The 24,625-nt window shown below is 37.0% G+C and overlaps 2 protein-coding genes across 4 annotated transcripts in view; one reads left to right on the top strand and one right to left on the bottom strand.

Annotated features, from left to right (window-relative positions):
- LOC111509109 (hydrocephalus-inducing protein homolog) overlaps positions 1–24,625 on the bottom strand; it is a 174,776-nt gene that overhangs the window by 125,722 nt on the left and 24,429 nt on the right. For all 3 annotated transcript variants that reach the window (XM_074171028.1, XM_074171027.1, XM_074171029.1), the window contains exons 11-14: positions 20,152–20,335; positions 15,685–16,040; positions 9,079–9,407; positions 1,249–1,478 (exon numbers count right to left, since the gene is read on the bottom strand). In XM_074171028.1, the coding sequence (XP_074027129.1) occupies positions 1,249–1,478; positions 9,079–9,407; positions 15,685–16,040; positions 20,152–20,335 (1,099 nt within the window). The remainder of the gene's footprint in view (positions 1–1,248; positions 1,479–9,078; positions 9,408–15,684; positions 16,041–20,151; positions 20,336–24,625) is intronic.
- Positions 4,818–7,549, top strand: LOC141480704 (uncharacterized). The gene is made up of 2 exons (XM_074171035.1): positions 4,818–5,151; positions 5,214–7,549. The coding sequence occupies exon 2, from the start codon at positions 5,366–5,368 to the stop codon at positions 7,223–7,225; it is 1,860 nt and encodes a 619-aa protein (XP_074027136.1). The 5' UTR covers positions 4,818–5,151; positions 5,214–5,365; the 3' UTR covers positions 7,226–7,549.

A 24,625-nucleotide genomic window follows, 5' to 3' on the forward strand; every position in this document is an offset into this window, starting at 1 on the left:
ATTTAGAATTGAACTATAAAAAAGAAATGAAAATGAAAAATTTTCAAACCAAGTTACTTCACGACGTTTCGATTGTTATTCACAATCGTCTTCAGGTTATAACTGGACTCCGAGAGATGACTATTTATAGGTCATTTGAACGCTTTCACCTATCCCCTCTTCCTTCTCTCTTCTTCACCGGTATAGCGGAAGTTGAACGTTTTTCTGCTTGATTAAAGGTTTCCATATGTTGCGTATCTCTACGCTAGCTTGGCTGAATGCGTCATTGGACAATATATATATGCACCTTCTTTGAACTTCCTCTCAAACTAGTGTTCCTCACTGTGGGTGATCGCAGCTTGGTACCATTTGATGCAATGTTGATGAGTCCAAACATGCTCTGCTATTCCCGATTTGCTGGTTTCTCCTCGCTGGGTATTTCTATTGTGCCCGGCAATGAGGATTTGCCACACTCACAGGGTATCCAGTGAATGCAGTTCTTGAAATCGCAGTCCGCGTTTGTTGGCCTGGTTTTCGGAAAGACCATCTGTATCAGCTTCACGAAATTGTAATTTCATTTTTCGTTTTATTGCTCAATACAATTATTATTTTTAGCTACCCATTTTGATTTTTAACTTTATTTGTTCCTTCAAAGCTTTCAAATCATATTATATCATATTATGGTTATCATAGTGCTTTGCCATGTTTTGTAAGATTAGGTAATGAATATTGCAATAGAGGTTTAGATTTTAATCGACAAACATTAAATACATTCAAATCCAACTTGAAAAGATCAGTAGTATAGGTGTCCGTCTATTACTGTAGTACTGCTAAATTGTTCATTTTTAGTACACATTTAGTACACATCTGTATCGTTATGAAAAATCTGTATCATAATGGATATCATTATGAAACGGATTATGGTCATATAAGTATATTGTTGGAGTACGGGTGTAGAAAAATAAATATTATACAATGGAAGTCCGAACTAATAATATTCACCATGAAACATTGTCAACCATTTTCAAACAAAGATACGTCTAGAAAAGTTATGAAATTTTCAAACCCGGGCATAAATAATTGCGAATGTTATGAATTGAATATTACAGAAAAAGTCTAGTTTCTGCATGTCAGCTTCACGAAGATCATATTTTCATCTAACGTTGAAAATGATTATAATATCAATTTGAAAGTTACAAAAATCTGGTATTATCTAGATTCGAAGCAAAAATTTGTCAGTCTCTTCATACTTTCACTCATCATTATTACCACTTTTGGATGGTCCTGGACGTCCACCATAAATCTGCCTTTCTTCATACTATATTTTTTAACGTCTAGTTGGGGCCTGAATCCTATTACAGCGTGATACATATCATTGGCGCTCAACATGCAATTTAAGGAATTTGTTGGGTTATTTTCTTCCATAATGTAAAAATCGCCAGTTGTTTTTATAGCTACATTCAGTGGGGCCGAAGTTTCGTTCATTATCACTATTTCTTCTGAAATCATTATGTAAATTGATAAGTGTTAAATCATTACGTTCGCTAAAATTAGAAGTCCAATATTCTTTGAATATACATTGAATAATATAGCTCTTAAAAGAGAAACATTTACTCGCGATCTGGGAGTTAAATTTGATAGCGAAATTAATTTTAATCTTCAACTATCAGAAATTGTGGCAAAAGTTTCAAAATGCTGGGTTTTGTGTTGAGAATTTCTACTGATTTTTCAATTAAAACAAAAAAGATTTTATATTGTGCTTTCGTTAGATCCATTCTTGAATATTGTTCGGTTATATGGGACCCATACTATAATGCAAATATCGATTTGATTGAGAATGTTCAAAAGAGATTCTTGAGGAATTTTACTTTTCACTTTGGTATTCAACGAAATGAATATGAGTACAGTCAACTCTTAACCAAGTTAAATATTAAATCATTGAAAGATAGGAGAATTTCTATGAACTTGAGTTTCCTCTTCAAATTAATAAATAGTGAGATAAATTGCCCAGAACTACTTCAACTAATAATTTTTCATATTAAACAGAAAGATACGAGAAATCCTGATATTTTTCATATAAATTTTTTCCATACCAATTATGCTTTGAACAGTGCGATGCCTCGTATTTTGAAGCTGGGAAATCAATATCATAATAACTTAGATCTGTTCAATGTATCACTTCAGGCACAGTATACTTATATACAGTAGTCCCACTTAGCGTCGGTCCCTTTGATGTTGGAGTCCAGAAGTTTCAGTTTTTACAATGCTGACGTATTGACACTAATGACATTTCTCCCTAATACAATCTCAACCAAAGCGTCTAAACACTGTTCAACATAACAACTATTCATATAAACTGCTCAAAAAAATACAGTCGATGAAAACCATGTTGGGCACCTGAGAAAATTGTACAAATGATAATTTTGCATTTGTGTAATATTCCAGTAACCCAGATTATTTGGACAATGATGAACTATGTTTCAAGTAGATTTTAAAAATTCATGGGATCGGCAGATGTTCATATTCGGATGTGACAAAATATATTTTCATTTCAACAAGAAAAAAGACAAGATGAAGAACGGGTTTTGTTATTCATGAACTATGGTACGAATCCATGCGAAATTTCTTTGTAGTGATTTTTGGGGCCAAATATAGCATATTCATTTATTGATTTGAGAATTCAAGATGGCGGACGAGTTTGCCGATTCGATTATATTAAGGGTCAATTATTGAAAATATTCCTAATCGAATTCATCACTCAAGATTTAAGAATCTGTAGAGCCTATTTTTTTTTAATTATGTGGATTTGAAGAAGTAAAAAAGTAATTGTGTAGTGTTCAATCATAAAAAATAATTTACCATAGTTTGACATGCTATTGTAGATTTAACAAAATGATCACTTTCGAATAAAATACGTGGAATATTTCTAAGGACCGACGCCTCCTCCAGTAATATTGCTGCAATCAGAATTTGATGGAATAAGAGACCACCTTTAACATTTTTCCACGAGTTGTAAAATAATATACCATAGAAGGTTGGGTGAAAATCATGAAATTCGACAACTATGGAAAGGTTGCGTGCCTGTCTTGAACTCGTCGTTTGCGCAGACATGAGACTGCAACTCCTGGGTCTGCGCGTAGAAAATTCAAACCAAAAATCACCCGAAGTGGGATTACTGTATATAAATATACTGTGCTTCAGGTCTTTGAAAATCAATTGAAAAGGCTATAGCGTTTTCGAAGCTTTTCGTACATTACCATTTTCTTTGTAAGTACCAGATTTGTTACATCTTTTTTTGTAAATACCAGAATTGTTTCATTTTTTAGTAATATAGTCACTAGACATCAGGATTTATTAATATTTTGTATTTCATACTTTGCTAAATGTTTTGTAAAATTGTAAACTGTAATATAGACATCAGACATGAGCATTCAAAAATTACTTTGTAGTTCCTCACACTTTGTTAAATATGTTTTTGTGAATTGGCTTTGCCGCTGAATAAATAAATGAATAAATAGTCATTTAAGATTTGTGTTTTGGAATTGATTAACATTCCTCTCTGAGCAAGTAGGTTGCTTGGGATCAATAAACGTCATTATTTATTTTTGTCGACACACAAACATGCTCTTCGAAACTATTATTTCAATTGAGATGGACCAAATTGATTTTCATAACATAATTATATAGGTAATAGTCTTATTTTGAAATTGATTACTTCCTTCCCTTCTTTGGAAGATTCCCTCATCTTTTTTTGTATCAAGATGGTGTAGTAGAGAACCAAAAACTTTCTTTTCCAAAAATTAATCACTCCTAAAAATATAACCCCTTCAATTCAAGTCTCTTCATTCGATGCTTCAATTTATCCATTTTGAAAACAATATGTAGTGGTATTGATCTCTAAAATGTACAAGAGCATAGAATAAACAAAAAATACAGAGATGCCAATATTGATGTCCTCAGAGGATAAAACGGAACGGAAATATATCAATTTCAAATTTTGGTTTAAAATGTGGCGCCCAACGAGGTGCTCAATTTATTTACAGTCTGTAATATATGTGATTCTTTTTATTAACAAATATTAATGGAATTGGATTTTGACATACTGTCCCCATCACTGTCTTCAGTTATCAATTGAAACCGACATTTTTTGAACGACATTCGCATAAAAAATATAATACAACGCCAAAGTACAATTTCATGTACATCTATTTATAGAAATTCCGGTATGTTGTCGACTTCATTAGTGTCACTATGGATCCAAATTGATCAGTTTAGAATAAAACCTTGGTATCCTTCTAACAATTTTTTGTAGTCTTAGTTGAGTCAACTCAATACTGCCGTGTGAAGGTAAAGGGCAGTAAGTAACACTTTTGCCAAAAATCAGATATTGATGTTGCATACCTAAGCAGTAACTGCGCTAACTCCACACATGGTTTGGTATACATTTACGAATCAACTTAGGCCATAAATCGTAAGGCAAACGGCAGTAACTGACGATTTGGCACCACAGTGTTATGGTAATAGGCAGTATCTAACTCAATAATACATTACTGCTGTTTACCTACACAGTTACTCCTAAGATAATTTCAAATGTGAATGTAAAAAGCCGTATCTACTTTCTTCATTTGTTACTGCCTTTTACCTCTACTTTTGTATATGTTGTTTGTATTATTTCAAGACACGAGGAAGTATTTTACCAGATACTGCTTTTGTTCTAAACGTCACATGACACGTTTTGTCCTCGCATGAATTTGCGCAGGCTTCAACTTTACTGTGGTAGTTAGTTGCTCTCAGTTTCTTGGCGTGCGTAGACATGCGAGAACTTGCTCTGTACGCCAACTAACATTTTGAAATATACTTTGTGTTTATCAAGAAGTTTCAAATAAAATGTCACGGGGCAAATATTTAGTTTCTTTGGCAACAGATAATCGAACGGAAGTATTAGCTCAAGGTATGTATATTATTGAAATGAAGTAAATAGAATATTTTATTGGATTATTTAGACATGTTCATACAGAAATCCAATATAATTTTATATTTTAGACCTTACAACACCGGACTCAAGAACTTTAGCTAATGAAGTTCAAAACAAAGAAGAAATAGATGAACCTATTATTATTCAAACAACTACTACTGAAGCATTTTCTTATGAGACAGCATCTTATCACAGAGGTAAGCACATGATTTTTTAATGAATGTGATTCAAACTATAAATAATGACTTCGTTATTTCAGAACTTTTACAAACATCGGCTAAAAATGCACAAAACGATGAAGAAATTGGTGAAATTACTGGATACTCTGACGATTCAATTGTTGATCCGAATTATCAACAATCTGAGAGCTCAGAAGATAATACAAGTTGCGAAGCTAATGAACATGAAAACATGAATGATGAAATAATCTGTACCCGAAAAAAGAGAAGACTAAGGAAAAATTCAGAGAGGAGGGAAAGGGATAAGAACAGTCATCAATTAAGGAGCCCATGTGCATGCAAGAAGAGATGTGTGGAAAAAATAAATGAACAGAGAAGAGTAGCCATTTGGAATGAATTCTATAAAATGGATTACAATACAAGAAGATCTTGGGTACATGGTCGAATTGAACAAAAAGGTAAAGCACGTTCAACAACGAAGGTGGAAGTACGGAAGAGAAGTAGATCTTTGATGTATACGTTACCTGATGAAAACGCACATTCTCAGACTATATGCAAAAAATTTTTTTTGAGAACTCTTGGCTATGACGAAAAAAATGATAAATTCATTACAACGGTTTTTAAAAATTTGGCACCGGATAGCATAACCCCAAATAGAGACAGACGAGGATTAGCAGCACCGAAAAATAAGTGTAATCGTGAAATTCTGCAACAACATATTTCATCCTTTCATCCATGTATAAGTCACTACCGAAGAGAACATGCTCCTAACCGTTTGTATCTACCTCACGATATCACAATTAGAAGTATGCATGCTGATTATCTTCAGAAATTTCCGCAAAATAAAATTAGCTATTACACATATCGGAAAGTAGTGTCTGACATGAACATAAGCTTTACAAAATTAGGAAATGAGGAGTGCGACCACTGCATGATGCAGATTCAGCATATTAAATCGCATAATGAGGCAACAGCCACAGTAGTAGAAGTAGACGAAAATCTTAAAAATGCAGAAGGTTCTAATGAATATGAAACAACACACAGAAATAGTACTGGTAAAACTGCTACTACTGATCTGAATCTGTCAGCTCTGGAATCTTCAACTACTAAATTTCGAGCCTCTTGTACAACATGTATGAAATGGTTACAGCATATTGAATTTGCCAAATTAAGAAGAGTAGAGTACAGGAAAGATGTGGCAAGGAAAAAGATAGAAACCGAAGCAGTGAGGAGTGTAGACTTGCAAAAAGTAATAATGCTGCCAAGGATTCCCGCAAGCCAAAAAACATTTTTTTCAAGAAGAATTGTAGTTTTTCATCTAACATTTGCATCAATGACAGATGTGAAGAGTAGAGACGTTAAAAAAAATATAGCAGTTTTATGGCATGAAGCTGTGGCTGGTAGGAAGAAAGAAGAAATTGCATCTGCATATTATAAAGCTTTAGTTGAAGAAAGAGATTACCTTAAAGTGATGTATTGGACAGACAACTGCTCTGCCCAAAATAAAAATTGGTGCTTATACAACATGTTTGTCACAATTATAAATTCAAATGTAATAGCCGCGTCTGAAATTACCATCAAGTATTTTGAGGCTGGCCACACATTCATGAGTGCGGATTCTGTTCATCACGGGGTGGAACAGAGCATGAAAACTACAAACAAAGGTAACATTTATGACTTCAACGATTTTGTCAAGGCCGTAGAAAATTCCAATGGGAGAAAAATGAACGCAATATGTTTGACAAATGATGATGTTTTGAACTGGAAGCCTGGAGATTCAAAAGCCAAATCCAAACAAAAAGATAGACCTTTACTCTGCGATATATCTGTGGTTCAGTTCAGACGAGGGAGCCGATTATTATTTTATAAAAACAATATTGATGACGAAAAGTTTAAAGAATATAATTTTCTTAAAGTAAATTTCAAACTAGAAATTCCCAATAAACTACGGGATAATTCTAGAGGTGTCTCTACACGAAAGAAACAAGGCATAATTTCGCAACTATGTCCCCTCATGCCTGAAAACAGACGACAGTTCTGGCTTTCATTGAGAGAAGCTGATGTAGAAGATTTGATAGATAACGACGATTAATTTGTTAATAATATAGGTACCTACTGATTGTTTTCTATTAGTGTCATGTCAATGTTTTTTTGCTTTGCTTTATAATAAACTGCTTGATTCATTTTGTATTTGTTTTATTCATGGAGCCGATATTATTTACATGAATCTGAAATATTACTTACTTTTACTGTTTCGAATATCATTTTTTTATTGCACTACTTTTAGGCAAACAGCAGTAACTGCTGATTTCTCCACAAAAGCCAAAGTAAGAGAATTTTCTCTTTTGTGAAAAAATAATACATATTCAATAACGATATTCAATGTCTTTTTATTTGAAATCAAAATAAAAATAAATTGCGTAGAACGAAAAAGACTAAAATGACAATATCTCGAAATCATTATCATTGCACTTACTGCTTTTTACTTTCACACGGCAGAATAGTTGACGCCCTTAGACGGTACGGACGAGATCCCAGGCGCCAGCCTTGTGAATTGTAAGTGGCACAAGGCACCCCTACACCGGGCAGCTACGGTGAAGAAACGGTAATCCAAGGATCTGTGTGAACTAGCTATAATCGGTAGCCAAATTCTACTTGAATTTGCTGAGAATTCCACCTGTTTACCAACTGCACTATCCGTGTATGATTCGGCATTACCTTCTGTCGGCACAAACTGCAGTCAGCTTGATTACCGTCGCTTTCTCTGAATTCAGTCGGCGGTTCTCGGTGTGGCTTCGGCTTGTTCCTCTTCTGCTGGCTTGGCGTGGTGGCCACCGATTTTGGACGGCCGACTTTGTACCGGTCGTCCAAATTCCAATAGTGAACCACATGTGGGAACGGGACCTGGCACACACGCCGACCGGTGATCGTCACCGGTAAAATACCGGTGAGCAGCCGTCCACTGCCACTGTATCGCCGGCAGTACCGGGAAGTAGTGGCGTACATGATCAAATACACTCTTGCATACTCACCGGTTTTTACCGACCACTCCAGTCTCGAATGCTCGGTGAAATTAAAGTTACTACGCATATTAACTTCGTTTTGGTAATGCGTGCTGATTACGACAACAAAGCAACTGATTGTTTGACCGATGAAAATCCGGTGAGTGTGCAAGAACCCGCTACCAATAAAATATCGGCCGATTTTATACTGGCCGCCCAAAATCGGTGTGTGCGCAACTAGCGCAACTCAGTACTCAAACCCAAGGAACCGCCGCCATCGACGCCAAATACTCAGTCTACCCAACGTTATCAAGGGTACTCGGCTCGTGTATCGAGATAGATTCAAAATCAAAACTCAAATATTTGTTCATTTCTTCAATTTATATTTTACATTCTTTTGCTTTATATCTGTAGCGGGATAGATTTACTTGAGGGGAGCGAGAAGCTGAAATTAAGTTCAAGAGGGGTAGGACTACCCCGTTCGGGGTAGCTGTGCCACCAATGCTGTCATTTTCGCTGCCTCGCGAAGGCATATCGAGTAGCGCCTCACCACATAGGTTCCCTCCCTTCTGGATAATTTCTCGAGATTGCGAGAAATTATCCAGAAGGTTTTCATCATTCGCGGAAAGGAACTAATAAACAGGAATTCCTGGCATTCTCTTGAATAGAAAAGCCAATGAACTATCGCTAGACAAATGAGTCCTCTACGCAATAATAGTAACTTCCTTACAGTATTGATGATAACTACCCAGCTGGTGTGACTTCGTTTTTCATGAGACGAAAAAATCTGGTTCGAAAATATTTTTTGAGAGGCGTTTCAACTGAAATTACTTTATTTGATGATATGATGATACCTTCATATTCATTTTGTAATTTTCTGATTTCACACTTTAAATTATGTTAATAGGAATGCATGAACTGATATGTGCAAAAAAATTAATACCAGTAGTAATCGTTTTTTTGAAATTTGGGTCTTCATAATCCACCAAAGGAATCAGACTCATATCCGATGAATTTGACCTACTGCAAGTAGATTCGTTTGTCGAAATGAAAGTCATGCTGTTTTTTGAAAATTCGAAGGATGGGTCTACGAATTCCGCTTTTATCAAACATGACATAACAGTTTCTACTTTGGTCGATTTATCGACGGTTGCTTGACAATAAAAGTTTTCCTGTACCACTCGCGGCTTCCTTGATTGTCCGATCAATTCCACACTTTGTGTCTCATTATATCCAAGCTCGAAGTAATTGGGTTCTATTCGAAAAATGGACCTGAAAATATTAAAAGAATTGATTATCACATGCTGCTTTGGCGAGACTGATATTTCTCTGTATTTCAGTTCTAGAATTGAACGAATGATCAGTTGGAATGAGAAATATTAATGAAAATTGATGAAAAATCATTACTCGTGGCTAGTTGTTATATTCTTAATCATGTATTGAAATATATGTTTCTTTTATCGATCTTTTTTGGGTATTTTCACCTTCCATAATCTGAAAAATATGAAAATTTTAATGTCGAAGAAGTTGAGAGTTGAGTTGTCCATTTCTGAAGACGAAGGTAGATTTTGGGCTCCGAAAGGTTAAAACGAGTATTGTATCATTTCTTTGCATTTTTTTATAGGCAAAATTGGTGACTACATGTTACTGATAAATATAACATTTTTCTTTGTGAAAAATACTTTGATTTTACGCAGTAAATTATCGGGGTAAACTGAATAATTTGCCCTTCCTACACTTTTATTAAAGTTCTCCATTATAATTTTCATATTTTTTCAGATTGTGGAGGTGAATAATAATATTAATAAAAAAATCAGAAACTCATAATCATGATACAAGGCAACATAATCTATTTTATCTCTATTCTGCAAGCTTTATAATGGACAAAAAAATATTCAATTATAAATGTCTTTCTGCTTTCAATGAATTGTCTGATGACATGAAAAACTGTGAAAATCTAGTCAAATTCAAAAAATTATTGAAAGAACTTATACTTCAGGAAAGGAACTAGGATAAATGAAATATTTTTTTGTGAAAAACCAGTTTCATTTCTTTGTTTACTGATTTCTCAGTTTGAATGTCCTGAATTTGTATGATAACATTTGTGAATAGTCTCATATTCGAATTAGTCTGTCTGAATATTCATGCTATTATATAAAAATTATTTATATATGTGTATGTACATGTATATATACGTGTATGTATATTTATGAGTAAATGCATACCTTTATTATTATAATGTTTTCATAGATTTAAGTTGTTGTAATATGTCTGAATATTCATGCTATTATATAAAAATTATTTATACAGGGTGTCCCTGGACTTTCTCTTTTCCTCTCGGGAATGTATAGATGGGGTCAAAATATCACCAGTACTTCATATAACTTTTTTTTCTAAAAGTCTTCGTAACCAAGTTACGGGCCCTCGAAGTTACAAAATGAAAAATGTTTTTCTTTGATAACTTTTCAAGTGAATATTCAAAATCATCCAAATTTTGGTAATTGACTAAACAAATGAATTCCGTCGATGAGCTTTCATGCAGGAGTCAGTTGTTTTGCTACAAAGTCAGGAACGGACTAACCCCGATGGTCCACACCCCAAAACTTTGAAATGACAGATATTTTTCAATATTTTTCAACAAAATAAGGTTACTTGGACAATTTTATGAATAAAAGTACTCGTGTGGAAAGTCGATCGGAGCAACGAGTCTTGATAAAAATGTAGTTCTACTCGACGACATCAAACCCGCTCGTCCACCATTATTTGAAATGAATAATTATCAAAGCAGAAATAATAATGATAACGTTAATTCAACAACATTTATAACAGGAATAATACAGAGTATGCTAAAATGAAGTCGTAAACAAAAAGTACAGTACCTATATGGAAGTTTAAGTCACAATTGTGATAGCAGATATTTTTTCAAAAGAAATATCAAGTTCTGTAGATTCGTGGTGTTTTTAAACTAACAAGCTACTCTACTATGAAATATCGAATTCATTCCATATTTTGTATGTACATAATACGTGTGGAATAATCACGTTTCGTGTTGATCAGTTATCTGAATCTCATGAAACTCAACATTCGAATGTTTCAAATTCTTCTTCACAGCTAAACTGTTGAGGAGTTTCACTGATAATTATAATTTTATGGGAGAAATTCTTTAAAACACGAATCTAAATTTAGCTGAAAAAACGCACATCGGAAAAAATATTTACTATACTAATAAAAAGCAAACGAATGAACTACAAAAACGGCTGCACATGATCAGGTGAAAAATATCCAGGGAATAATTATGTTCCATTTCTTTCACAGATGTTGACAAAAAAACCTTTTAGAAAGTTTTGATAAAAAATGAGAAACTGGAATGCGATTTTGTTTTGTTGAGTGGTGCGTTGTCATATGGCTATCATTGTATTGTCAATATTCTATAGGATATTTTGAATTTTTTTGATATGGCCGAACAGTTTTCATTCAATGAATATGCAGATATGCATGTATTTTATGGACGAGCATTTTGTAATGCTGCAGAAGCTCGTCGTCTGTATTCCGAGCATTTTCCCAATCGAACGGTACCGTCAAGAGAAACATTCGAGCGTGTCGATCGCAGCTTGAGGGAGACAGGTATGTAATAATTGATAATTAATTTGAGCACGTTGTTTTATTTCGATATTATTGTAGGTACAGTTTTGCCAAAACGAGGTGGTGAGGGCGCTCCTAGGACTGTACGTACCGTTGTATTGGAGGAAAATATTTTGGAAGCCGTCGCTGATGATCCTTCAATGAGTATCAGAAATCTATCAGAACAGTTCCATACATCCAAGTCCACTATTCATAGAATAATTAGGGAACAACTGCTCCACCCATTTCACATCCAGAAGGTACATGCCATGACACCTCAAGATTTTCCAGCACGACTGGAATATGCCAATTGGTTCATGGATAGGCAAAGAGAGGATATGACTTTTATTGATCGAGTTTTATTCACTGATGAAGCAGGTTTCAGTAGAGATGGAGTTATCAACTCTCATAATCTCCATATATGGGCCGAAGAAAATCCCCATGGGATATTGCAAACCAAACACCAACGGAAATTCAACGTGAATGTTTGGGATGGTATCATAGGAAACCATCTTATAGGACCATTCGTTCTACAGGACCGATTGAATGGAGAACGTTATTTGGAGTTCATTCAGAACGATTTGAATGGACTTTTGGAACATGTTCCATTGCAAACCCGAAGAGATATGTGGTTTATGCATGATGGCGCTCCTCCTCATTTTAGTTTGATTGTGCGTGACCATCTGAACCATATTTTCCACAATAGATGGATTGGTAGAGGTGGGCCATATTCATGGCCATCGCGGTCTCCGGATTTAAATCCATTGGATTTCTTTCTGTGGGGGCATCTAAAAAGCCTTGTTTACGCTACACCTATTCACACAAGAGATGCATTGTTGAATAGAATAACATTACATTGTGAAGCCATACGAAACGACCCTGGAATGCTATTTCAAGTACAGAGAGGGTGTCTTCGCAGACTAAGAAAATGTATAGAGAGAGAAGGTGGTCATATCGAGCAGTTTCTGTAGCGGATTTTTCATTTCTGTTTGCTCTTGAGGCTCTTGAGTTTCGTTAGTTAAACGTGTTTGCATTATAAAAATTCGTTATGAACATTTTACCTATCATTTCCATTTTCCTTAAAAACTAATATTTTCGAATAATGGTAGACATCTCAGGATAAATGTTGTTGAATTAACGTTATCATTATTATTTCTGCTTTGATAATTATTCATTTCAAATAGTGGTGGACAAGCGGGTTTGATGTCGTCGAGTAGAACTACATTTTTATCAAGACTCGTTACTCCGATCGACTTTCTACACGAGTACTTTTATTCATAAAATTGTCCAAGTAACCTTAATTTGTTGAAAAATATTGAAAAATATCTGTCATTTCAAAGTTTTGGGGTGTGGACCATCGGGGTAGTCCGTTCCTGACTTTGTAGCAAAACAACTGACTCCTGCATGAAAGCTCATCGACGGAATTCATTTGTTTAGTCAATTACCAAAATTTGGATGATTTTGAATATTCACTTGAAAAGTTATCAAAGAAAAACATTTTTCATTTTGTAACTTCGAGGGCCCGTTACTTGGTAACGAAGGATTTTAGGAAAAAAAGTTATATGAAGTACTGGTGATATTTTGACCCCATCTATACATTCCCGAGAGGAAAAGAGGAAGTCCAGGGACACCCTGTATATGTGTATGTACAGGTGTATATACATGTATGTATATTTATGAGTAAATGCATACCTTTATTATTATAATTTTTTTTTAGATTTAAGTTGTTGTAATTCTGTAATGATGTTGACTGAATTGATTGAATTGATTAATATCCCAAACTTAAGAAGGTCGATAAAAAACTGATTTTCCTTTACAAAAAATTACTTTCATTTGATAAATGATTTTTATTATTTAAAATTTCTGTTGACTTGTTTGATACTTAAATGACTCAACTGGGTAATTTTCAGCGTCTCATGGTAAATTCTACAGGTAAATAGTTTTTTTTCAAAAATGGTTGTTTTTTGATAAAACACAATCAATTGCTCAAAATACTTCAATAAATTCGATGTTTTTGAAAGAAAACATAGATAATGTTTCGTAGACCCGTGGGTTTGGCTACCTATCGGGCGCGTCCCCAGGTGGCGAATAGGGGAACGGCCAGGGGACTGGATGCCCTGTCCGGGAAGCCAATGTGGCCTTACGGGTGGGGTCGCCGGACTCCTGGTCAGTGGCAGAAATAAGTAGTGTGAGGAAAACTGAAACTCCCCAAAAGCCTTTGCAAAACATGCCACCGTGGACCTACCCAAGCCTACCCAAGCTGAGGTGTAAGGAATTGTGCCGACAGCTGAATGGCCTTAGGGTGATATGCGGTTACGAACGATCCCCTTGGGGAAACAGGCGAAACCTCATTGTAATCAGCCTACCTCTGGTAATGCGGGGGTCTGCCAGAGGTGACCAACTCTTCCCTTGCTACTCGTGGGAACACACATGAATGAAACAAACACAAAAACAGAAACAACATAAACAAAAACCAATCCCGAGGCTGGACAGAAGTGCCCACCTCAATCTAAGGCGGTGGCTGGGGATGTACAGAAATCTCCACCCCAATCTACCGCTTGGAATGACATAGCAGATCACCTCATGATGTAATAAAAAGGCCAAAGCGTAATCGCATTTGCGGCGCCTAGGCCAGAAGGAGAAAGAGAGCGAAGGAGGCAGGAGTGGCACCAACTATAAGTGCACCCTCATCCCCCCCCCACTCCACCTCTAACAGCAAGGGCACTTCCTGCGGCAGGCGTCAAGAGCACCGCCTTGAATAAAGGCAAGGAACCGGCTGCCCTTGCAGGAAAGCTCCCTCACTTGTGCACCTCCACGAAGGGAACCCCAAGAAGGTTGAAGAAACCGCGCAACGACAGTAATGTCGCTGCACCTTCCAAAACCTTCGCGGATGCCACCGTGAGACACCTCAAGGTTGCCAAAGAGAATGTGTGTTCGGCGAGTCTTGGCCTACACCTGCCAATATAAAGAAGATGTCTCCTAGTGACCTGTCCTCCTTCCTGGAAAGGACAGGATGGACGATGACCTAGGAGGACAACTCTTCGGGAGGATGTACAATGGGGTCACATGTGGCCTAAATGCTGTAGGTCTACACTCACCCTCCCTGCTCTACAGAACATTTCGTAGATTTCTCAGTAGATGTCGCTACTGAGTGAAAATTATTTTCTTTCATTCATGCTCATTCGCTGAAACTAAACTCATCAGTCTCTCAGAGCAAAGGGACACATGGAAAACTACATGAACTTCAGCTTCAATTGTCGAGGGGAACGAACGTATCGCGATCGTTCTCATCGACAAGAAAACAGAGATTCCATTTTGTACACGTTTTCCTATTTACTGTATTTTATGAATATCTCGAAAAATGACTCATTATTGTTGTTCGCCGAGATAGAGTCATACACGTGCATCGAAATAGTTTCGGATGACCAAAGCCTGGCAAAATGGGCTCATTTACCAATTTTTTTTTATTTCATTATTTGAAAGTTTATACTTCAAATAGTACATCTGCAAAAAATCTGAATTTTCACTCTTTATCTTCCCCTTCAAATTAATAGTTGTATGTGGCGTTCACCCAAACGGGGCGTGGTCAAACTTGACGCCAGTGCTAGTGGATAAGCGAAATACATACGTGTACTAAAGCCGTAGAGAGCAAGTTGTGTGCTGTTTACTGCAGTGTATCAACTGCGTGAATATGTAGCACGTGGTGTTTTCAAACCAGTCAGCAAATGAAACAAAATCCAACGATGGCAGTGATTCATAATCTCCAACTACAGGCCCGGTTGCCACCGCTCGAAGCTCATTGCTTGGTGTGGCGTCAAATCGGGTGACCGAGATGGCAATTCAATTGCACCTTTTGGTCCTAAACAGTGACTTCAAAACCTAACAATCGACTCATTACATACAATGAAATGTCATCTTACAGACTTACACAATATCATCTTCCTCGACATTCTTCAAACTCCTCACCGACTGCTTACGCGTCCATAATATTTTATATGGTTTCTTTCCCAAATTGGTAAAACTCACTGGCAACCTGAAGAACTGATACGTCAGCAACGTTCCAGCGTCGTATTCGGGTTGCAGATTCGGTTCGCACATTATTGAGCTACCCACCCCTTCGGCAAGCACAGCAATTGACATCGATTCTCCATTCGTGATATCCACATTAATGTAGTTTTTTACTCTTCCCGTGTCTGTTAAATAACAAGTGACTTCAACTTCTGCTCTGTCCTCAGGACCTATTCTCAGCTTTTCCGTCAGAGGGGTGAAAGGAGAATTGTCACCCTAAAAAAGTATTAGTCATGTGAAACTGTATATAGAACATAGTCGGGTGTTGGACTGAGTTGAAATGATAAACCAGGAGTGGTTTCAGAATCCATAGTCGAAATACCTTCCGTTAAAATTATCAGACATAAGTTTCAGCTTATAGAGTTTTCTGATTAAACCTTAACTCAGCCGTTAACCGAAAAATTGCAAAAAATAAACAAGCACATAATTGCTACAGGAAGGCAGAAAACGATTCTAGACTGACAAAATCCGGTTCATCTTTGATGAATTTGAATGGATTGGAAAGCGGCTGGTCCTGATGAAGTGTCCGTCATCATACTTTACAGTATTTTGCAGACTTTTCAACCTGTCTTAAAAGGAAGGGGCTTTTCCTTCTTGTTGGAAGATTGCTCGCGTGCAATATTATGAGTTATTATTATTATTTTTTTAACCGTAGTTTGCGTTGGTCAGGCCCTATCCCCCGAAGCCCCGAAACATTCGGAAGAGCGCGCCAGCATTATCAACCAACGATCACTCCCCACAATTCCTGTTCTCTCATGATCGCAGACCATGAAGAGAAGGGGATCCAAACTCTATGATTGATTGATTGATTTATAGCACTTTAATTCCAACAGGCATTCACCCAATTACAGGAAATGTACAAAGGTGTTGATGAAAATATATGCAAAACAGTATAATAAGTAAAAAAAAAAAGATTGCTACAACTAAAAGAAAAATAAGTAGAAATAGAAATATATCACAAGAAGCGAAAAGAAAAAGTGATCACAGTTAAAAGGTTCTATTGAGAATACATTTTGAAATAAAACTTTGAGAACTGTAATTAATATCGCACATAGCACATATTGAATTATAGTTGTTACAAAGTATTGACACTGGTGCTTTCAAACTATTATTTGTTCTGACAAGATCACAGTAAAATGTCGTTTGGTGTCTGGAATTAAGGCGTGGGGTGCGGAAGTTGATCATTTGTAAAAGAGGGGCACACGAGATCTTATTGTTAGCAGTTTGTGAAGAAAGGAGATTGTGACATAAAGTCGTCGTGTATTCAGAGATATTACATTAAATTGATTCAGAAGAATAGAATAGTCGGTTTCCCTCTGAGGATATATTCCTGTGATCTTGAAAGACAGATATTTCAAAAAAAAAATTTTGAACAGCATCAATATGATGTATATGGCAATTGTAAATTGGATACCATATTAACACACCGTATTCTAGTTTAGACCTCACATAGGCATTAAAATAAAGCCCAACATTCGATTCGCTGATGAAATAGCCTGGTCTATGTGGGAAGTGAAAGTGAATTTATAATCAAAAGTGATTCCAAGATCTGTCATCCCATTTACTCGACTAACTGGAATGCTGCCAATAACATAAGAAAATTCTATTATATTCTTTTTTCTACAAAATGATTTCGATATATTCAAACGTAAATGGTTCTTGGAACACCAGTCGAATACTAAATCGATTTCATTTTGTAAAATTAAGCAGATTTCATTTTGTAAAATTAAGCAGTCTGCATAATTGTCAATTACTTTGTATAGCTTTAGATCATCAGCGTAAAGAAGTTTTGGGCAGTTCATCATTTTCCCCAGGTGATCAATGAAAAGCAGAAATAAAAGAGGCCCCAAGTTCGAGCCTTGTGGTACCCCTGAGTTAGGTGTGTACAAAGAGGACTGAAACCTTTCATGTTCTACGTATTGCTTTCTGTCAAAGAGATAGCTTGTGAAAAGATCAATCAAACTTCCAGACAAGCCAAACGATGATAGTCGCTGAATGAGGATGTAAAAATCAATTTGGTCAAACGCTTTTTGCATGTCCGTATAAACTACGTCAACTTGTTGCTTTTGGTCTAAAGCATCTGAAACATGATGTGAAAGGCATGCAAGATTGGTCACACATGACTTTTGTTCCACGAACCCATGTTGATAGTCCGATATTATATTTCTGATCGAGTTATAGATATAACCGTATAGAATTATTTCGAAAAGTTTCGAGAAATTGCTTGATATAGAAGTAGACCTGTAGTCCCCTTTCTTCAAGATAGGACATACTCTGATGAGTTTTCCAAATCTCCGGAAACGTAGATGTTTTCAGTGAAAGGTTGAAGATGTGAAGCAAAGGGCTCAATAAAGGGTGGATACAATCTTTTACTAGAAAACTGGGTATGTGGTCCGGTCCAACAACTAGTTTTCTTAGTGTTTATATTAATGAGATAGATATTATTAATATCTACCTCATTAATATGTTCGATATTTATACCCGGAAAATTGTTTGGAAAGTTATCTAGCATACCACACAGGGAGATATCCCTGTGTGGTATGCTAGCGCAAAAGCGTCGACGATTTCCTGAGGCTTGGAATAAGAGTTATTGTCATCCTTCATAATGCCGGGAATTCTAGAATTGCATTTTTTACTCTTAATAAAATTCCAAAAAGTACTTGGATTTCCGTGTATATTGTTTTCACTCTCAACAATGAAGTTTTTATAAGCTTCATTAATTAGTAGCTTGACTTCAGCTCTTAGCGAGATAAATTGTTCTCGATAAAAAGATGTATTATACTTTTTTTAAGTTTTTGTGGGCCCGCTCTTTCTTTCGAATATTTTTTATGATAGTTGATGTGAACCAGTGCGGATATCTACGGATACGATTAGATTTTAGGGGAACAGTGACGTCGAAAATGTTATACAGAATATTGTTCAAATTATGACATGCAGTGTTTACGTCTGTTTGTTCTAAAACACGAGACCAATCTTCATTGGCAACAAGCTGATACATCATAGGAAAATTGGCTTTTCTGAAATTATGATTTTTTGATATGTCACAAGAATGAGAGAGGTTATTAAAACGATCACGACTATGTGAGGCTATCAAATCTATTTGTATGGAAGGGTGATGTTTGTCCTCGTTTACAAGTGGATCCATATCCCTACGAACATTACAAACAATTTTTGTTAGAACGAGATCTAGAGTACGATTATTAACATTCAAAATTTTGTTACATTGGATCTTCGAAATCTGCCATATAGACGACTTTACAGGCTACGGATAATGACAATAGTGAGATCCACAAGAGAAGGGAACTGAGGGAATCGCCCTGAAATACACCCCTTTTGAAAGTGACCCACCCTGTTTGGACTCTGGCTTGACCAGATATTATGGTGAAGCGAGTTGGCCGGAGTGGTATCAGTTGTTCAATACATCTCACTATTTTGTCGTGTACCGCAAGGCATCTGAGCAAACGGGAGATGAGCTTATGCTATGTTGTATCAAATGCCTTGCGGTAATCGATCCAGGGCATAGAGAGGTCACACTTATATTGTAATGAGTCCTGCGTTATATTATTATATTATCAACCGTAGTTTGCGCTGGTCAGGCCCTATCCCCGAAGCCCCGATACATTCGGGAGGGCGCGCCAGCATTATCAACTAATGACAACTCCCCACACCGTGGGGTAAGTGATCATTGGGTCCGAGAATCATGTGCTCTTAGCAAGCGCAGTGAGCCAAGAATGACAGTCTTCTGCATCTGTGCGGCTAAGATTTCTGCCAAAGTGCGGCAAGCCGGTATGATTTTAAGATTCGATATTATTATTATTTTTATTATTATTATAATCATTATTACACGCTTATATGTACCATATTGATAATAATTATTCTTGTTTATCATCAGACTCTCAAAGTATATTCAATCATCTTTTTTCAATTTTAGGTCTAGTTTATATATATATATTTTTTTTTCTTCTTAGATAAGTTATAGTTTTGAATTATTGTTATCATTATTATTAGTATAATTATGATTATCCGGGCTAGATAACTTTCGTCTAACGAAGAGATTGATTCATAACGTTTTGCTCACAACTGCAACGGGCATCCTCAGCGGTATGGTTGGCAGCAATGCGTTAAAACCGTTTGGTTGGTAAGATTCCCTTGTTGAGTTGAACATTTAATTTAATTACATTCCACTCAGAAAACTGAAATGTGACCTTTATCTTTCATTCCGATTGAATATTTTATAATAAACAGCTTCAATTCTTCTTACTCAGTTTCAAATATTGAAGTTATTCAGTTATATGGTCACTATGTTGATAAGAACTAATTAATTTACCTTTGAGATATTCATGTCAGCCCATATGGGTGAATCATTGATCAAAGTCACTTTCGTTGAAACTTGATGGAGCAGTTCAATTTTCCCAAACTGAATTTCATCTGGATCGTAGGAAACCACAGGACCTTGGCCATTACAAATAATTGTGCAAATCGCCTGCGGATCATTACCGCTCAATGTGAATCTGTAATTACATCATTTGTACTATTTTCTTAGCAGTGTAGGATCAATTGTTGTTTTTCTCGCATCCATTTACTAAATGAAACTGAGCGACTGACATTAGAAAATGTCTTTAAATTTTCACTATTATTAGAGACCAACAAAACAAATAAAAAAGATATTGTGGCAATTCGAAAGTAATGAAAATGAAAACAAATTAATGTCAAAGGCAAAAAACAGATATGTAACAAATAAAAATAAAATTGAGGGCATTAACCCTCACGTACTGGCGTTTTAGGAATTCATTGTTAATGTTACAATTAAAACCGTCCATTTTTTTTATCCTGTATGAGACTTCCATTTACAATTTAGACATAATATCTAATGGCATAAAACAATATAATTTCAAAACTTTGATGTCACACAAAATACAGGGCAAGGCCCCTGCAAATATTATCGATTGTTCTGCCATCCCAGTGCTAAAATTTTCATATTTCACTGCCATTGTAGGCCCCGGCTTTTAACAATAAGCAGCAACACCGCACATATACAAGGTTTGTTCAAAAACTAAGGTGAATAAATTGATTGAGGCTTTCGCGGCCAAGATTTTCAGTGTTACGATCTTCGTTAGGGATTGAAGGCCGTCGTGGTTTGGAACTGTATCCTAACATTTCAGAGGTCTATTCATCCTGATGGTTCACCGATGACTCGTGATTTCTAGTTAGTAGGTAAGCTGTATTTATGTTGACACAGGTAGCCCGCCTTTCTAGTTGGTGCGTTGTTATTGGCCGAAATGTTATTACCTGTTACATTGCGTTGCACTGCTGCCACCTCAGCATCTTTCAGTATGGGATTCCAAATCCGGTTAAATTTTATCGCCTCCTCTTTTCTGTTGTAGTTTTCTGTATATTTATGGATTTATATGGCTTCCCGAACAAGTCGACTGTGGTATCCATGATCGGATGCAAGTAGTTTCACATCTTCAAACAGTATCGTATGATCTTCTACACTAAACGCGTGTTTCGGTCCCCAGCGGGAAAGGCACAAAGTATATGCTCTGCTGTTTCATCATATTCCAGACAGAGGCGACACACACTGTCTTCTGACAGTCCAAGTCTCTGCATGTGATGATTCAAATGACAGTGACCTGTGAGAAGGCCTGTTAGACATCGTAGTTCATCCCTACTGTAGTCCAACAACTGTTTGGAGTCAAGCTTCGAAGGGTGAATGAACGCCTTGAAGTGAGCCAATCCTGGAAGATTCTGCCAGAAGTCCATAACTCTTCTTGCCATCCAGATGTTTAGTGTTCGTTTGGCAAAGCCCAAAGCGATGCCAATGACAGATTCTGGTCCAATGAAGCCGCTTGCAGCACCCTCCTCTGCAAGAGAGTTAGCAGCTTCATTGCCTTCCAGGCCAGTATGGCCAGGAATCCAGACCAGAGACAATCTGTTTAGTCTTCCTATCGAGGAGAGTCTTTTTTTGTAGTTTGCTATCAATTTAGACGTTGCTTGGTAGGAACCAAGAGCTTCCAACGCCGCTTGACTGTTCGTGAATATTTTTATTGACTTGTGAGTGAGGTTGGATTGATCCATCTTTGAACGAACAACTATCTGCTCTTAATATTTCCTTCTCCCGTAGGATCCAGTCCTCTCTACTCAAGAATAGTACTTTATAAGGGAGTTTGTAGTTGACAGTTGGAGGCATAAAGTCAGAGGTCATTTCCAGAATGCTGTGACTTCCAATGTCAACTAACAGTCTGTTGCACTCTTCATTGTATTGATTTGTGCAATTGGCAATGTGCACAAGTCTGTATGCAGTCCATCTAGCCTCTCTTTCCAGAAAAATGTGGAGAGGAGGCAGATCTAGAAGTATCTTCATGGCCGCTGACGGTGTGGTACTGATGGCACCACTGATAGCCAGACAAGCCTCTCTCTGTAAGCCAGAGAGCTTCGCTTGGGCCGTTTTCTGTAAAGCCTTCGGCCACCAAGCAATTGCACCATAAGTGATCATTGGTCTGACAATCATCACATAAATCCAATGGATCTGTTTGGGACCTTAACCCCAAGTTTTACCAAAAATCCTTCGACATGTCCATAGTGTAAAACTTTTTCCGAGTGAGCGTTCCAGGTGACTCTTTTATCAAGGGCAATGCCAAGATATTTCACCTCCGTTCCAAATGGAATGACCACACCATTGAGGGGAAGTGGCGTTAGATGGTCTAATTTCCTTCTCTTGGTGAAGAGGATTAACACAGTTTTACTGGGGTTGACAGACATCTGCTCCCTCAGGCACCAACTGTGAACAACGTCCAACGCGCTTTGGAGGATATTACAAGCTACCCTTCCCGACGTTGACCTGGCCAGGATGACAAGGTCATCTGCATAAGCTTGCAGATCAACTTTTCTTCTGTCGAGGGCATCAAGCAGACTATCCACCAGGAGCGACCACAGAAGGGGAGATAGTACTCCACCTTGAGGGCAGCCCCTGGTGACCCTGAACCTGATAGCCTTGCTTTGAAGAGTTGCACTTGCAGTTCTGTTTACTAACATGGCATAGATCCAGCCAGTTATGGTCAATTCTATACCCTTTCTAGCCAGAGACAATCCTATAGATTTAAGTAGTGCATTGTCAAATGCTCCTTCAATATCAAGAAATACAGCAATCGCAATCTCCTTGTTGACAAGGGATTGGGAGATTTTCTCAACGAGGTTCTGAATCTGTCGATTTGCCGGTTTGATGAGCATTCTGTTGGTTATTCAGTGGGGATGCATATAATGCTACCCTCCTGATATGTCCGTCCAAAACGGAACTAATTTTGCGGGCTACACACATTCGACTATTTTTTTGTTTTTTATTTGGGTACATTCGTCTTGAACATATCTTCACAGTTTCAGCTGTATAGCACCGTGGCGTAGTGCATCCAGACTTCTTGCCACATAGTCGTACGGTCAATAAGGAGTATTACCTTGAAGTTCTGCGCCGATTGCGAGAAGCAATAGGAAGAAAACGTCCGGTATTGCGGAAAAACAATTCATGGCTTTTGTATCTCTATGATGCACCTGTTCACTCTTCATTGCTTTTTCGTAATTTTTTGTCCAGAAGAAACATTGTAATCATGCTCCAGCCACCGTATTCACCAGATTTGGCACCATGCGTTTTTTTCCTTTTCTTTAGATTGAAAGAATCCATGAAATGACGGCGTTTTGCGACGATTGAGAAGATAGAAACCAAATCGCTGAAATAGCTCACCAAAAAGTGCATATCAGAACTGCTTCGAGGATTGGAATGAATGCTGGCACAACTGTATTGATCTCAGAAGGACTACTTTGAAGGGAACGCAATAGAAAGTGGATTAGATAGTTTAGGAACCACTTACTACATGAATATCATTTTACAAGTGTTGTTCATGACGAAGAATTCCAAGAACGAGGTTTTAACGATGAGCGAGAACGAGAATGTTTTCTACTTATTTTCCAAAGAAAAACAATTGTTCGTGCAGTTGCAGTTTCGTAAGAATGTATCATCTTTTCCACCAACCGATTTCCTAGTGTCTTTGAAGTCCACCAGATACTCGTTAAGACAACAGGATTGCTCCGAATTTTTGGAGTTTTTGTTGAATATTCTTCGTGAGCAAAAAAAAAATAGCAGAATCACTCCTCCTGACAGCTCTGGATTGAATGAGTCCGTACAGTCAATCTCGTCATATGCTTGTAAATCTTTTGCTAGAATAATCCTCACTTGTTCACTTTGTGGTAAATGTACCAGAGGTAGCAAAAACGTATGTGATTTTTTGGAACTTCAACTAGCGTTTCCTAATATGATTGATAACCAGTCCGTGCAAAGCTTATTATTAGTATAAAATGAAACTTTCGACGGGTGATGATCAACTGTATTGCCAAACATGCGCCAAACTAATTGACTATTATAAGAAACCAAGTATAGCTAAGGCACCAGTCAATCTAATAATAAAACTGATGATAACAGTGGGGAATGGGAAAAATACCAGCGTGTTCAAACAGAACTGGCTGGTAATTCAATCGCCAAAAATGGCAAAAACATAACAATCTGCACTGATAGTAGAGAAGCCCTATTAGCCTTGAACAGACAACGTGTTACTTCAGGGTTAGTTTTAGAGTGCCACCAAGATTTAGCCAAACCTTGGTAGATAATAAAATTATCCTAAGGTGGGTTAAAGGGCACGACAGGAGTGAAGAAGTGAAGAAAGCGGCTGGATTAAGAATTTTAGGACCCAGCGGCACCTACGGTCTGATGACTTCGACAATTGTGGAACTAGCCAAACGTCAAACCCATACTC

The sequence above is a fragment of the Leptinotarsa decemlineata genome, unplaced genomic scaffold (assembly GCF_025532065.1).
Source record: "Leptinotarsa decemlineata unplaced genomic scaffold, Ldec_3_MD MMD2_tig00000008_RagTag_RagTag, whole genome shotgun sequence".
NCBI classification, from domain to species: domain Eukaryota; kingdom Metazoa; phylum Arthropoda; class Insecta; order Coleoptera; family Chrysomelidae; genus Leptinotarsa; species Leptinotarsa decemlineata.